This window comes from Aethalodelphis obliquidens, unplaced genomic scaffold (assembly GCF_003676395.1).
Source record: "Aethalodelphis obliquidens isolate GAN/ISIS:26980383/991018 unplaced genomic scaffold, ASM367639v1 scaffold36, whole genome shotgun sequence".
NCBI lineage: Eukaryota > Metazoa > Chordata > Mammalia > Artiodactyla > Delphinidae > Aethalodelphis > Aethalodelphis obliquidens.
The window spans coordinates 1,215,482-1,231,445 of NW_020837980.1; the positions used below are offsets into that span (position 1 = coordinate 1,215,482).

The 15,964-nt window shown below is 37.1% G+C and overlaps 1 protein-coding gene across 1 annotated transcript in view; it reads left to right on the top strand.

The window, feature by feature from the left end:
- PKP2 (plakophilin 2) overlaps positions 1-15,964 on the top strand; it is an 83,485-nt gene that overhangs the window by 40,560 nt on the left and 26,961 nt on the right. The window contains exon 6 of the mRNA XM_027129259.1: positions 5,820-5,997. Within this exon, the coding sequence (XP_026985060.1) occupies positions 5,820-5,997 (178 nt within the window). The remainder of the gene's footprint in view (positions 1-5,819; positions 5,998-15,964) is intronic.

Genomic DNA, 15,964 nt, shown 5'->3' on the forward strand with positions numbered 1-15,964 from the left:
CCATCCTTTATTATACAACAGTATTCTTTTTTTTCTATAAAAATGTTGTCATTATATCCTCTCTATCCATTTATATCTCAAAATATCACATTTTTCTATCTCAATATATTTTAACTTTATAAAACTATATGAAGGGTTGCACCGTACTACCCTTCTGCCAGCATGCTGTCATGTCCCATGAGAGATTTCCTTTCATATCCATGACTTATATTAAAACACCTACAGAAATTAAGAGTGATATCACTTATTCATTCATTCATTCATTCAGCCAACATTTAGAGGGCAGCCTTCAAGTACCAACCAGGGTGAATCACAGTCTAGAGAGGTTGTGAATTTTATTTTCCATCTACTAAAACGTGAACAATTATGTGATGGTTGGCATTAAAAAAAAACAAAAACAAAAAAATAGCAACCAAACCTCATGTTTAGAACCTAACATTTTCTTTATTAAAAAACAGTTATGAACCACGAAAGAGAATCAAACAGATTATTCTGTTTTACACTCAGAAAAGACTTCATGAGGAGATATATTTCACTGTGGACCTTAAAAGAGATTTAGGCTTTGGACTAGCGTTTTGAAGGAGAATGAAAGTTATTCCCAGCAAAGTGAAAATCACTAGCAAAGCAAAGAAGCTGCTGGTCGTTCACAGGAAACTTGGGTAATAGAGTGATCGAGGTTAGGGTGTGTGGTAGCCAGAAATGTTGGGAGGATGTGTGGCTCTGTGTCAAGGAAATAATCCATTGTTTATGAACTTCCTCTTCTCTTGTGTAGGAAGAAGGAAGCTAAGGACAGAGAATATTCTGTGGTATTGATGCCACAGAAACCACTGTCTTCTTTAGATAATCTACTGAGGTGACAAATGGAGTTTGATTGTGCAGTTCCCAGGATTTCTAGTATAAGCTAAACATCCCTACCAGAAAGAGTTCATTACATATTAATTGAATTGAGTTGATAGTTGAATGTTTGATACAAATCCTACTAAATAACTTCCTTTAGCTCTATTAATGGAAGTGCTAAATAAGTGCTTTTTGGGCCTCAAAAATAAATTGTTGACTAATTTAGACATGTTTATATCTTTGTTTAGAAACACAAAATGACACAGTAGAAACTAACACAGCATTGTAAAACAACTATACCCCAATTAAAAAAAAAACAAACCACAAAGCGAGTAACCATATATGTGAATCTTTTCTTGTCTATTTTGTAAACATCTTTTTATTGAGCCTCTATTACATGCTAGTCATAAGCTTGGGCTTTCCATTTTTTATCTCTGTTCTTCCTGACAGCTCCATAAGGTATGGTATTATTGACTGTTTACATATGACCAGTGTGAGGCTCAGAGGGTTGAGTTGCCCAAGGTTGCACAGCTAGCAAAGAACAAGGCCAGATTTGAACCCAGTATAATCTGGGTGTTTTGCTGTATCAAAGTGGCTCCCACCTACTGTTTTGGGGGCAAAGAGTGACTCATTTTTACACTTCTTTAGGAAGGGGCTTTGTCTTTGAGATCTTGGATCAGAGAGCTCTCCCTTGCTCCTTTTTGGCCCTTCCTCTCTCTCCTCTTGCCACTGCCTTGATTCAAACCCTCTTCATCTCTCTGGTCTACTCTTGCAGTAACCTTGTGCCTGGCCTCTATGATTCAGTATTGCACATTCCCAGTCTGTCCACCACTCTGCTTCTGCAAAAAAAAAAAAAAATCATTACGCACGTTCTTTAAATGTATAATTATTTTATTCTGCATTTGTAATGGTGCAGTAAGGTACCTTGAGTTTATTTATAGTTTTGAATAAATGGCCTTTGCTATAATGTGATATTCCAGGTAAGACTTAACAGAAGTTAGGTGAAAGGAGGAGTATGTCCATGCAAGGGAAATTGCAAAAACGTATTCCTCCTGCTCTGTGATAATTTTGAAAAACAAGTTTAAAAAGAACCACTTCTCCTCCTCCTGCTCCTCCTTGAAGATTTAATCATAAAATTTACAAGTTTTGCTACTAAACATTATACAGATTTAGTTAAATAACTATATTTCCAGTCCTAAAGAGCAATATTAATAAAACATGGGTTTCAATATCTATTAAATCCCTTTACTAGGTAGCTGCATTTTGTAGATATCAATTGGCAATAAGTTCCTAGATACTGCAGTTATCATTATCTTTCTTATAATTGCTAATTATTCAAAGTATATCCCTTACCAGAATCCAGTTCCCCTTCTTTTTGGCTAGAATGAGAGCTTAGTGATAGAAAATTACGGACAGAATAGCTACAACAGAGAACTATAATAATAGAAATTTAGGCACTATGATTAAATTGACCGGAAGTTAAAGGTGAAACAAATGAAAATCCAAACCCTAAATATAATACAGTATCGGGGAATATAGAATCTAATCATTGAAAGGGACATCTATTTAGTGTCATCTAAACCATTAATTTCCCAATGAGAGAAATTGGAATCATATTTAAAGTATAAATTCCTGGAATTCATCCTGGGAGTCAGGCTTAGTAAGTTTGTGGTGTGGCCCAGGAATATGTGATTCTAATTTGTCACTGGGCTCATTTGGTGACTGCTAGTCTCTTCAAACACTCTAGTTTTAAGATTAAACCCCCTTGTCGATATTTTGATAAAGGATGAGCTCATTTTTTTTATTGGCTCCAGTGATAGTGCTGGATCTTATAAGCAGATCTTTCTGTTTTCTTCAAAGCTGTCTTAGAAGTTTATACTTTCACTGAGCCAAAATCTCCATCCTCAGAATTTCTGCTCATTGGTCTGGTTTTGTCTTCTATAGCCACAGAAAATAATATGTAGTTGTTGAATTTGCATTTCTTTAGTTACTAGAGAGCCTGCATTCCTATGTATATTAGACTCTTTTGGCTTTGGGTTAATTTTTCTACTAGTAATTTAATTTTTAATGATTTATAAGAACTCTGTATATTAATGATATTTAACCCTTTGTCCTATATCAGCATGCACATTTTCCCAATTTGTAATTGGTCATTTATTGATTTTGTATGTATGTGTGTGAGGGTGTGTGTGTATAAGTACAATCCCGAATCTCTAGTGAACATTTAAGCTCTTCCTTAGCCTTGTACCATACAGAAATTTGGCAAGCATGACATTTCTGTACAATATCCTACATTAAAAATTCAAAAATTATACCAAAACTCCCCAAACCTTATACTTCTGTAGAAATAATACAGCATGACAAGCTACAAAGGACATTGACTGTTGGAGGAAAATTCCACTCCCTTTATTCAAACTAATCCTCTCTGGTTTTTATTGTAAGGTGTACTTTTCCTTTGAGTGCTCTGTGTGGTCCTTTTTAAAGAGAGGAAATATTATGCTTCACATTTTTAAGCCTCTGACAGGCAGAGACTGTTAATTTGTTTGCTTATTTAGAAGAGGAAGCTTGTTTTTTTCTTTTCTTTCTTATCTTTAGCTTTCTTTTATAGCTTAGTAACCAAAACTCAACGTCAGACCTCCCTTTCAATTGTTTTCAACCACCTTAGGAGTTTTTGGAGTTTTATTCTGTCTGTTCCTCTCCAGGGCCTCTTAAGATTAGGTGTGACCCATGAAGTCATTGTGTTGCAAAACCTGTGGCGGAGGGACACTGCTCATGACTAACCCCAAATGCCAGTTTGATCAGGAAAAGACCTTCATCAGCCAGAATTCTAGTCCTCACGAAGCACTAGACCCAGCATTGCTCTGTGTAATGGCAGCTAGATGTAAGCTATGGTGGAAATTTGGTTATTTAAAAAATTAGTTACTTGTACACAAAGTAAACTGTTTAAGCCCAAAAGACTACATTAGGCCTAGAGTGTTCTAACTGATGGGCCAAATAAAAGTATGGTTGATTAACTACTAAGCTTTAACCATACAGACTATTATTTCAGTCATTAATATCAAGGGAGGTGATATCTCCATGTAATTCTGGCAAGACCACCATGTTTGCTTTTTTCATAAAGTGGACTGTCCTGTATATCTGTGCCTCCTCTGTCCTTCATGCAGATGAAGCAGTAAATTTAAGAGGTAAGATTTAACTGACTGGGCCGTGGGGGCATAAATAGGAAGAAAATGAAGATCCCTTCTCTTTCTGTCCCCTCTCTGTTTCTCCTTTCCTGGATGATAGCGAGTTAGAGTAACTTACTGAAGAATGAATGATGGCAAAGCAACTTGACACCTGCTGGGAGTCACTGGAATAGCAAGCAATAAGGGTATAGTCCTTCCACTGAATCAGAGGTATTTAAGCACCAAATTTGTGAGAAAAACAAATCCTAAGTGTATATGCCACTTTGTATTCTCTCTCAGTACCCAGCTTCAGTCCCTGTCTCACAAATGCCCTGGGAAATACAGTATCCTGTTATCTTAATTTCTTCCTGAGTTGGCTTATATGGCCTTTCTTTTTAATTGGGGGTGGAGGGGATTCAAGAGGAATAGGAAAGTTAAGTGAGTAAATGTGGTACCAGTCTTAGACCAATGCTTAGGCCATGCAAGTTGGCAGGTATATAAAATGCTCTTGTCTCTCCTTCTCTGCCAAACTGTAATATAAGAAGTAGATGAGGTAGAGCCAGCATAAATTCTGTCAGGACATAAAGTCTGCCATTGGGTAGGAGTTAATAAATATTAATTGGGTATGTTGAGAAGCCTGCTGTTGACAGGCATAGGCAAAAGCATTCTAGAGGCTCTTCCTGCTATTATTGGAAGGCAGATGTCAAGTGGGAGTTGCAGGCAGTGGGGAGCAGTAGGCAGGCAGAGATGTCCTTAGATATGTATGTATCTAAGGGAGAAAACTATGACTTTTAAAATGCTGAACTCTTAATTACAACAGGATCATTTCAAGCTTTCCTGTTGGTGAGCCTAGAATTTATACTAATGAGGTCAGCTTTGTGGTAGGGTCATTTAAGAGAAACAGCAATAAGGATTTTTGGCATTCATTTATGTTCTTGATTAAACATGTATAGTTTTACATTGTAAGTTCTCTTTCTCCCTCTCTCTCTCTCTGTATGTATATGTGTGTGTATACATATATATATATATATATATATATATATATATATATATAAAAAACATCTTTATTGGAGTATAGTTACTTTACAATGGTGTGTTAGTTTCTGCTTTACAACAAAGTGAATCAGTTATACATATACATATGTCCCCATATCTCTTCCCTCTTGCGTCTCCCTCCTTCCCACCCTCCCTATCCAACCCCTCTAGGTGGTCACAAAGCACTGAGCTGATCTCCCTGTGCTATGCGGCTGCTTCCCACTAGCTATCTATTTTACTTTTGGTAGTGTATATGTCAGTGCTACTCTCTCACTTCGTCCCAGCTTACCCTTCCTCCTCCCCGTGTCCTCAAGTCCATTCTCTAGGAGGTTTGTGTCTTTATTCCCATCTTGCCCGTAGGTTCTTCATGACCATTTTTTTCTTTTTAGATTCCATATATATGTGTTAGCATACGGTATTTGTTTTTCTCTTTCTGACTTACTTCACTCTGTATGACAGACTCTAGATCCATCCACCTCACTACAAATAACTCAATTTCGTTTCTTTTTATGGCTGAGTAATATTCCATTGTCTCACCACTAGTATACATATATATATATATATATTTTTTTAATTTTTCTTATGGAACAGCTTCCATTGCCATCTAATGAGGTCTAAACAGGTTCTTTCCCTTGGGAAAAGGGCTGTCTCCCCCTACCTTGTTTTTTTTTTTTTCCTTTTCTAAGTAGCCATAGCTCTAGGGGTGACAGTCTTAACTGATCTTTTCAGCAGTCGTTTTGACCCAACCCTGCACTGTCTTGATGGTACTCTTTGCTTTTCTAGGTTTGCTGTGGAATTTGTCCTCTAATGACAGACTGAAGAATCTCATGGTAACAGAAGCCTTGCTTACCCTGACTGAGAATATCATCATCCCCTTTTCGGGGTGGCCAGAAGGAGACTACCCCAAAGCAAATGGTTTGCTCGATTTTGATATATTCTACAATGTCACAGGATGCCTAAGGTAATACCACTCTACAACCGCCCTCAACCTTTTCTCTGTACACTTTAAATATTGCATCCAGATCTGTCTAAAACTCTACCCAATTACCTGGAGATATGGTAAAAATTATAAACATCACTCTAAATACTAGAAGCACAATGTAGAAAGAGTATTTTTTCCAGACATGTTTGATTCCAGAAGCTACCCACATTAGCTCATGAGAGAGAGCATGTCTTCCAATAAAGAAACTAGAAATACAGTCCGAACACCTAGAAGTCCAGGCACACTGGCTTTTCCTGTCTCACAGGATTTAAGCCAGGCTCCATGCTGTATTTTTAGTTCACAAAAATATAATTTAATGACATGATTAAAAAAATAGTTTTGAACCTGCAGTTTTTAAATAGGCAACAAAGCCTGAAAGGATAGAATGTCTTGCCACAAGAATAGCTTACAAAAAACGTTAGTTTGATCAGCATTTCTAAATATTGGGATGAAAAAATGCTAGAACTGTTTTCTCCCCTGGGCTGTCAGATGCCAGCTAAACCAAGAGGAAATAGAAACACATGCAAGAGGAAGAAACGTTAGTCTCAACTTTTGTAGAAGCGTGCCTCTCAAGCTTTCTTATATATATTTGAAAATAATCATTGTCCTTTATGTCCAAGGATTAAAAGAAACCAGATAGATATGCAATCAAAAATAGGCAGCCCAGAATAAGTTGGGTCATATTCTGCCTTCTGATCTTTTCTCTAGTTTCACAGTTCACTTCTTGAGGGAATCTGTTTGGATGATAACAGAGGGAATTTATTATGGTAAGATGTTTATCTTATCTCCACAGTTAATCACACAGTAATGCATATCAAATGCCAGTTTTTTATAAAGAATTACATTAGCCACTGAGAGTTTTACAAAGATGAATAAGAAAATTCTTAACTGACCTTTAATCTAGCAGGGGATGCAGATAAGCAAATAAACTAGAATGCAATGAAATATGTTACAGCAATGATTCTCAAAGCGTGGCCCCTGGACTAGTAGCATGTATATTACCTGGAACTTATTAGAATTCTCAGCTTTCACCCCAGACCTACTAAATCAGAAGTTTCAGGAACACGTGTCAGGAACAAGTGAAGTGCTGCAGGGATGTAGAACAAAAGGACCATTCATGCCAGCTGAGTGGGATCAGAGGTGCCAAATGAGCTGGGCTTTGGTGGGCTATTTCAGTAGACAGAAATTCTCTAGGTAGTATCCCTTGAAATTTATTTGCTATACAGTCCACTAGAACTGCTTTTCTTTTTTTTTTAACGTCTTTATTGGAGTATAATTGCTTTACAATGTTGTTAGTTTCTGCTGTATAACAAAGTGAATCAGCTATATGCATATGTATATCCCCATATCCCCTCCCTCTTGCGTCTCCTTCCCACCCTCCTTATCCCACCCCTCTAGCTGGTCGCAGAGCACCGAGCTGATCTCCCTGTGCTATGCGGCTGCTTCCCACCAGCTATCTGTTTTACATTTGGTAGTGTATATATGTCAATGTTACTCTCTCACTTCATCCCAGCTTACCCTTCCCCCTCCCCGTGTCCTCAAGTCCATTCTCTACATCTGTGTCTTTATTCCTGTCCTGCCCCTAGGTTCATCAGAACCATTTTTTTTTTTAGATTCCATATGTATGTGTTAGCATATGGTATTTGCTTTTCTTTTTCTGACTTACTTCACACTGTATGACAGACTCTAGGTCCATCCACCTCACTACAAATAACTCAATTTCCTTTCTTTTTATGGCTGAGTAATAGTCCATTGTATATATGTGCCACATCTTCTTTATCCATTAATCTGTCGATGGACACTTAGGTTGCTTCCATGTCCTGGGTATTGTAAATAGTGCTGCAGTGAACATTGTAGTACATGACTCTTTTTGAATGATGGTTTTCTCAGGGCATATGCCCAGTAGTGAGATTGCTGGGTCATATGGTAGTTCTACTTTTAGTTTTTTAAGGAACCTCCATACTGTTCTCTGTAGTGGCTATATCAATTTACATTCCCACCAACAGTGCAAGAAGGTTCCCTTTTCTCCACACCCTCTCCAGTGTTTATTGTTTGTAGATTTTCTGATCATGGCCATTCTGACCAGTGTGAGGTGATACCACATCGTAGTTTTGATTTGCTTTTCTCTAATGATTAGTGATGTTGAGCATCTTTTCATGTGTTTGTTGGCAATCTGTTTATCTTCTTTGGAGAAATGTCTGTTTAGGTCTTCTGCCCATTTTTGGATTGGGTTGTTTGTTTTTTTGATATTGAGCTGCAAAGCTGCTTGTATACTTTGGAGATTAATCCTTTGTCAGTTGCTTTGTTTCCAAATATTTTCTCCCATTCTGAGGGTTGTCTTTTGGTCCTGTTTATGGTTTCCTTTGCTGTGCAAAAGCTTTGAAGTTTCATTAGGTCCCATTTGTTTAGTTTGGTTTTTATTTCCATTTCTCTAGGAGGTGGATCAAAAAGGATCTTGCTGTGATTTATGTCATAGAGTGTTCTGCCTATGTTTTCCTCTAAGAGTTTGATAGTGTCTGGGCTTACATTTAGGTCTTTAATCCATTTTCAGTTTATTTTAGTGTATGGTGTTAGGAAGTGTTCTAATTTCATTCTTTCAATGTAGCTGTCCAGTTTTCCCAGCACCACGTATTGAAGAGGCTATCTTTTCTCCATGATATATTCTTGCCTCCTTTATCAAAGATAAGGTGACCATATGTGTGTGGGTTTATCTCTGGGCTTTCTATCCTGTTCCATTGATCTATATTTCTGTTTTTGTGCCAGTACCATACTGTCTTGATTACTGTAGCTTTGTAGTATAGTCTGAAGTCTGGGAGCCTGATTCCTCCAGCTCCGTTTTTCTTCAAGATTGCTTTGGCTATTTGAGGTCTTTTGTGTTTCCATACATATTCTGAAATCTTTATTTCTAGTTCTGTGAAAAATGCCAGTGGTACTTTGATAGGGATTGCATTGAATCTGTAGATTGCTTTGGGTAGTATAGTCATTTTCACAATATTGTTTCTTCCAATCAAAGAACATGATATATCTCTCCATCTGTATCATCTTTAATGTCTTTTATCAGTGTCTTATAGTTTTCTGCATACAGGTCTTTTGTCTCCTTAGGTAGGTTTATTCCTAGATATTTTATTCTCTTTGTTGCAGTGGTAAATGGGAGTGTTTCCTTAATTTCTCTTTCAGATTTTTCATCATTAGTGTATAGGAATGCCAGAGATTTCTGTGCATTAATTTTGTATCCTGCTACTCTACCAAATTCATTGATTAGCTCTAGTAGTTTTCTGGTAGCATCTTTAGGATTCTCTATGTATAGTATGTCATCTGAAAACAGTGACAGCTTTACTTCATCTTTTCCAATTTGGATTCCTTTTATTTCTGTTTCTTCTCTGATTGCTGTGGCTAAAACTTCCACAACTGTATTGAATAGTAGTGGTGAGAGTAGGCAACCTTGTCTTGTTCCTGATCCTAGAGGAAACGGTTTCAGTTTTCACCATTGAGGACGACATTGACTGTGGGTTTGTCATATATGGCCTTTAGTATGTTGAGGTAAATTCCCGCTAGGCCCTTTCTGAAGGGTTTTTATCATAAATAGATGTTGAATTTTGTTGAAAGCTTTTTCTGCATCTATTGAGATGATCATATGGTTTTTATTCCTCAGTTTGTTAATACAGTGTATCACATTGATTGATTTGCATATACTGAAGAATCCTTGCATTCCTGGGATAAACCCCACTTGATCATGGTGTATGATCCTTTTAATGTGCTGTTGGATTCTGTTTGCTAGTATTTCATTGAGGATTTTTGCATCTGTGTTCATCAGATATATTGGCCTGTAGTTTTCTTTTTTTGTGACATCTTTGTATCCTTTTGGTATCAGGGTGATGGTGGCCTCGTAGAATGAGTTTGGGCGTGTTCCTCCCTCTTCTATATTTTGAAAGAGTTTGAGAAGGATAGGTGTTAGCTCTTGTGTAGATGTTTGATAGAATTCGCTTGTGAAGCCATCTGCTCCTGGACTTTGTTTGTTGGAAGATTTTTAATCACAGTTTCAATTTCAGTGCTGTGATTGGTCTGTTTATATTTTCTATTTCTTCCTGATTCAGTCTCAGAAGGTTGTGCTTTTCTAAGAATTTATCCATTTCTTCTAGGTTGTCCATTTTATTGGCATATAGTTGCTTATAGAAATCTCACATGATCCTTTGTATTTCTGCAGTGTCAGTTGTTACTTCTCCTTTTTTATTTCTAATTCTGTTGATTTGAGTCTTCTCTGTTTTTTTATTGATGAGTCTGGCTAGTGGTTTATCAATTTTGTTTATTTTCTCAAAGAACTAGCTTTTAGTTTTATTGGTCTTTGCTATGTTTCCTTCATTTCTTTTTCATTTATTTCTGATCTGATCTTTATGATTTCTTTCCTTCTGCTAACTTTGGTGGTTTTTTGTTCTTCTTTCTCTAATTGCTTTAGGTGTAAGGTTAGGTTGTTTATTTGAGATGTTTCTTGTTTCTTAAGGTACGATTGTATTGCTATAAACTTCCCTCTTAGAACTGCTTTTGCTGCATCCCATAGGTTTGGGGTCATCGTGTTTTCACTGTTACTTGTTTCTAGGTATTTTTTGATTTCCTCTTTGATTTCTTCAGTGATCTCTTGGTTATTTAATAATATATTGTTTAGCCTCCATGTGTTTGTATTTTTTACAGTTTTTTTCCTGTAATTGATATCTAGTCTCATAGCATTGTGGTTGAAAAAGATACTTGATAATGATTTCAATTTTCTTAAATTAACCAAGACTTGATTTGTGACCCAAGATATGATCTATCCTGGAGGATGTTCCATGAGCACCTGAGAAGAAAGTGTATTCTCTTGTTTTTGGATGGAATGTCCTATAAATGTCAATTAAGTCCATTTTGTTTAATGTGTCATTTAAAGCGTGTGTTTCGTCATTTATTTTCATTTTGGATGATCTGTCCATTGGTGAAAGTGGGGTGTTAAAGTCCTCTACTATTTTTGTGTTACTGTGGATTTCCCCTTTTATTGCTGTTAGCATTTGCTTTATGTACTGAGGTGCTCCTATGTTGGGTGCATAAATATTTACAATTGTTATATCTTCTTCTTGACTGATCCCTTGATCATTACGTAGTGTCCTTTGTCTCTTGTAATAGTCTTTATTTTATTGTCTACTTTGTCTGATATGAGAATTGCTAGTCCAGCTTTCTTTTGATTTCCATTTGCATGGAATATCTTTTTCCATCCCCTCACTTTCAGTCTGTATGTGTCCCTAGGTTTGAAGTGGGTCTCTTGTAGATAGCATATATATCGGTCTTGTTTTTGTATCCATTCAGCCAGTCTGTGTCTTTTGGTTGGAGCACTTACTCTATTTACATTTAAGGTAATTATCGATATGTATGTTCCTACTCCCATTTTCTTAATTGTTTTGGGTTTATTGTTGTAGGTCTTTTCCTTCTCTTGTGTTTCCTGCCTAGAGAAGTTCCTTTAGCATTTGTTGTAAAGCTGGTTTGGTGGTGCTGAATTCTCTTAGCTATTACTTGTCTGTAAAGCTTTGGATTTCTCTCTCAAATATGAATGAGATCCTTGCTGGGTAGAGTACTCTTGGTTGTAGGTTTTTCCCTTTTATCATTTTAAATATGTCCTGCCACTCCCTTCTGGCTTGCAGAGTTTCTGCTGAAAGCAGCTGTTAACCTTATGGGGATTCCCTTGTATGTTATTTGTTGTTTTTCCCTTGTGCTTTTAATATTTTTTCTTTGTATTTAATTTTTGATAGCTTGATTAATATGTGTCTCGGTGTGTTTCTCTTTGGGTTTATCCTGTATGGTGCTCTCTGTGCTTCCTGGACCTGATTGACTATTTCCTTTCCCATGTTAGGGAAGTTTTTGACTATAATCTCTTCAAATATTTTCTCATACCCTTTCTTTTTCTCTTCTTCTTCTGGGACCCCTATAATTTGAATGTTGGTATGGTTAATATTGTCCCAGAGGTCTCTGAGACTGTCCTCAATTCTTTTCATTCTTTTTTCTTTATTCTGCTCCCTGGCAGTATTTCCACCATTTTGTCTTCCAGCTCACCTATCTGTTCTTCTACCTCAGTTATTCTGCTATTAATGCCTTCTAGATTCTTTTTAATTCAGTAATTGTGTTGTTCATCACTGTTTGTTTGCTCTTTAGTTCTTCTAGGTACTTGTTAAATGTTTTTTGTTTTTTCTCCATTCTGTTTCCGAGATTTTGGTTCATGTTTGCTATCATTACTCTGAATTCTTTTTCAGGTAGGTTGCCTATTTCGTCTTCATTTTTTTGGTCTTGTAGGTTTTTACCTTGCTCCTTCATCTGTAAGATATTTTTTTTGTCCTTTCTTTTTTTTTTTGATGGGTGGTTCTGTGTTCCTGTCTTACTGGTTGTTTGGCCTCAGCCATCCAGCACTGGAGTTTGCAGGCAGTTGGATAGAGCTGGGTCTTGGTGCTGAGATGAGGACCTCCAGGAGGCCTCACTCCAATTGATATTCCCTGGGGTCTGAGGTTCTCTGTTAGTCCAGCAGTTTGGATTCGGAGTTCCCACCACATGAGCTCAGACCCAACCTCTGGCCTGGAAACCAAGATCCCACAAGCTTTGTGGTGTGGTTAAAAAAAAAAAGAAAAAGAAAGAAAAAAAGGAGCAGTACAATATCAAAGAATAAAAAACAAAATAAAATTAGAAAGATTAAAAAATATATTAGGAAAAATAAAACTATAATTAACAACCAATCGCTGGGAGTTCCTCCTGTACCCTTAGCTGTCCATGGTCCCCCACCAGTGCCTGGTAAGTGCCCTAGTTGTGTGGAGACTCGAATTCCACATCCTCCTAGTACTCCACCCACTTGGAACCACTTTTTAATGTATTTTTGATTCATTAAAACATTTTGATTCATTTAAAAACATTTTGCATCTTAAAATTTTTCTGTCGCTCCCATTGCCTTACCATGTGCGACGGAGTTCTTAGCATGACAGACTCAGGACTCTTTCAATTGAAAATGGCAGATACACAATTCAAAGTTCCTTAAATCAAGTGGCTCATGTGGCTGAGATGTTGACGGGCACTTGTGGAAGTGAAAGAAGTGCATCAGGAACCATGGCCTCAAGGACTGGGATGTAAATTCAGCATCTCGAGAACTCAGTCTCCTATTTACAGGCATACCTCAGAGATATTATGGATTCAGTTCTAAACCACCGCAATAAAGTGAATATTGCAATGAAGCAAGTCACACGATCTTTTCGGTTTTCCAGTGCTTATTTAAGTATGTTTACATTATGCAACAGTCTATTAAGTGTGCAATGGCATTATGTCTTAAAGAAATCAATATACATACCTTAATTTAAAAATGCTTTATTACAAAAAATGCTAACCATCATCTAACAACACAGGGTTGCCACAAACCTTCAATTTGTTAAAAAAAAAATGCAATGTCTGTAAAGCTCAATAAAGCAAAGCACAATAAAACGAAGTATGCCTGTATATCTCATCTCTGCTTACTCGTCTTCTTTGAAGACTACTGGGCTCATTCTCTAAAAATGCAAACAAGCCTTCTCCACGTAGCAGATCCCTAAATCACAGGCAGCCCTTGCTTAGCCACCCAGCAGAAAAAGTGCACTTCTTTCTTTAAATGTCAATCTCCTGGAAGGTTTAACCCTGACTCTGCTTCTGAAAGCTGTGTATCGTTTGAGCCTCTGTTCCCCTAGATTGACCAGACCTGGATCAGATACTTGCTTCATGGCAACAATAGCAACAAGGTCTGTTAAAGTAGCAAGAGGGAGGGGAACACTTGGTGGACAAACAAAACAAAAATAGAAGACACCTTCCTCAGTTACAGCATATGCAACCTTTCTCAGTCTATCCACAACCTTCTTTACAATCTTACTTCCCATTTTCCTGCAAACATATCCCAAAGTACAAGCAAGCTACAAAGTACTTGCTTTCCTTAGATATTATAGGTAATTTCATATAGCCAAGGCTTTATTCAATTTTACTGCCTGGTAAACATTTTCTATTATCTGCCTACTGATTACTTAATCTCCTAGTCATATAATAGCAAAGATAAAGTTAATCTTTTCTGTAAAACATTTTCCTGCCTCAGGCAAAAGCCATTACTTGTTTATAAGAATTCAAACAGGACTTTTTACAGGTAAGTCACCTCTGTACAGACTTTGTATTACATTACTATTTTTATGGGAAGTTGTTTACATACCTTTTTTATTAGATTGTGAACTCTAAGAGCTAAGCCTATGCATTTTTCTAATCTCTAATTCCTAGCACATAGCAAGGTTTCTGACATATAGTAAGCAAGTATAAAGTATTTGAGTGAAATGAGTAATGAACGAATGAGCAAATGAAAATCCATTAGGAATTAGGTGGATAATCATGTCTGGCAAGGTATCAAATTTGTGATGGAAAGTAATCAAACAGAAGTTGGAAACATTAGCTAAAGCCAGACTGAGGGGGCCTTATAAATCATGTTAAGGAGTTAATAATTTTCTTCTGTAAGCAAAGTTAGTAGTGTGGGGAGGATAGAAATATAAGTTCTGCATGAAGAAGAAAAATTATAATATCCACATGAAAGGTGTATTGGGAAGGTGGAAATCTAAAAATAAAGATGTTGGTTGCACATCTTTTCCTGTAGTCTCCTTTTATGAACAAGGAATAACAGACTTGCGTGGTTTGGGTGAAGCAGTGCCCTTGTTGGCACACATTTTTCAGATATGTTATTGCCTGAATCCACTCCCATCATAATGACACCATTTTAAACAGTGTTTGCAAAGTCAGTCCAAACCACTGATTTGAACTACTTTCAGAAGCAGAATATTGCAAAATATTTGGGAAATTGAGTATCATAGTATTTGCTTCTAAAATATCTATTATTTCATCTGTGTATCTAATTTATAATAATAATAGCTAATATTTATGTTGTAAAAACTGTTCAGAATGCTTTATGAGGATTTCCTCAGTTTATTCTCAGGGCAACCCTTGTAAAGTAGGCCTTCCCATTTTATAGATAAGGAAACTGGAGCTCAGAGAGCAGAGGTTAAGAGATTTTCCCAACATCATACAGCTAGTAAAAGACAAAGCTGGAATTCTAATCCAGGAAGGCTGTCTCCAGGGCCAAGCTCTTCATCAGTGTGCTGGATACATTGATATTAGTCACATGTCTACAGACTGCTCTGCTGTGGATTAAGCCTCTGCCCTTCACAGTCTCGCAACCTCGCAGGGTCAGGTAGGCCAGTGTACAGTCACGTTCAGGTCTCATTATGGGCATTGTGTCTGCATTTCAGTGTTGTCTTTTTTTAGGAGTTCTATGCAAGTGGAACTCTGCACTACATTTCCTATTAACAGAGAAAATAGAAAGCATAAGAACTGGGAGGTCTTTCCAAGAGAGGAGATGGCTTTGTAGACAACTTCGGGTAGATGTTGTCACAATGAGTATAAAAGTCAGTAAGGAGATGTGAGTTAGAAAGGGACCTGTAGGGAACCTGTAATCAAATAGTCTCAATTTTCACAAGAGAGCTGTCTTCTGAATAGTTGCTTATTTCTGACTCCAAGTTACTCTAAAAAGATTTTAAGACAGGTGTTGACTAGCTCTAATAAGAGTGAATCTTAACTACATAAAAATAAATGTTAGCAAATATTGTAACTGCTACAAGTTCATTGGAGGTATGGCCTCCGCCACTGGCAACTGGCAGCATGAGTAGTATTTTGGGCATTGTGTTGACTTAGGTTAGTGTAGCTAAATTCCTTCAATCTACTTTGAAGTAGAACTTCTGCATAGACCAGTGACTTTGTCCCTTTACTAACTTGAGAGTGAGATCAGTTCTGAGAGGGACTTCCCTGGTCTTTAGATAGCAGTGGTGCAGAGTGAATCTGCTCAGCAGGTAAAATCTTTGCTTCATTAATGAACTTGTGACAGTGACTCCAGTTCTGC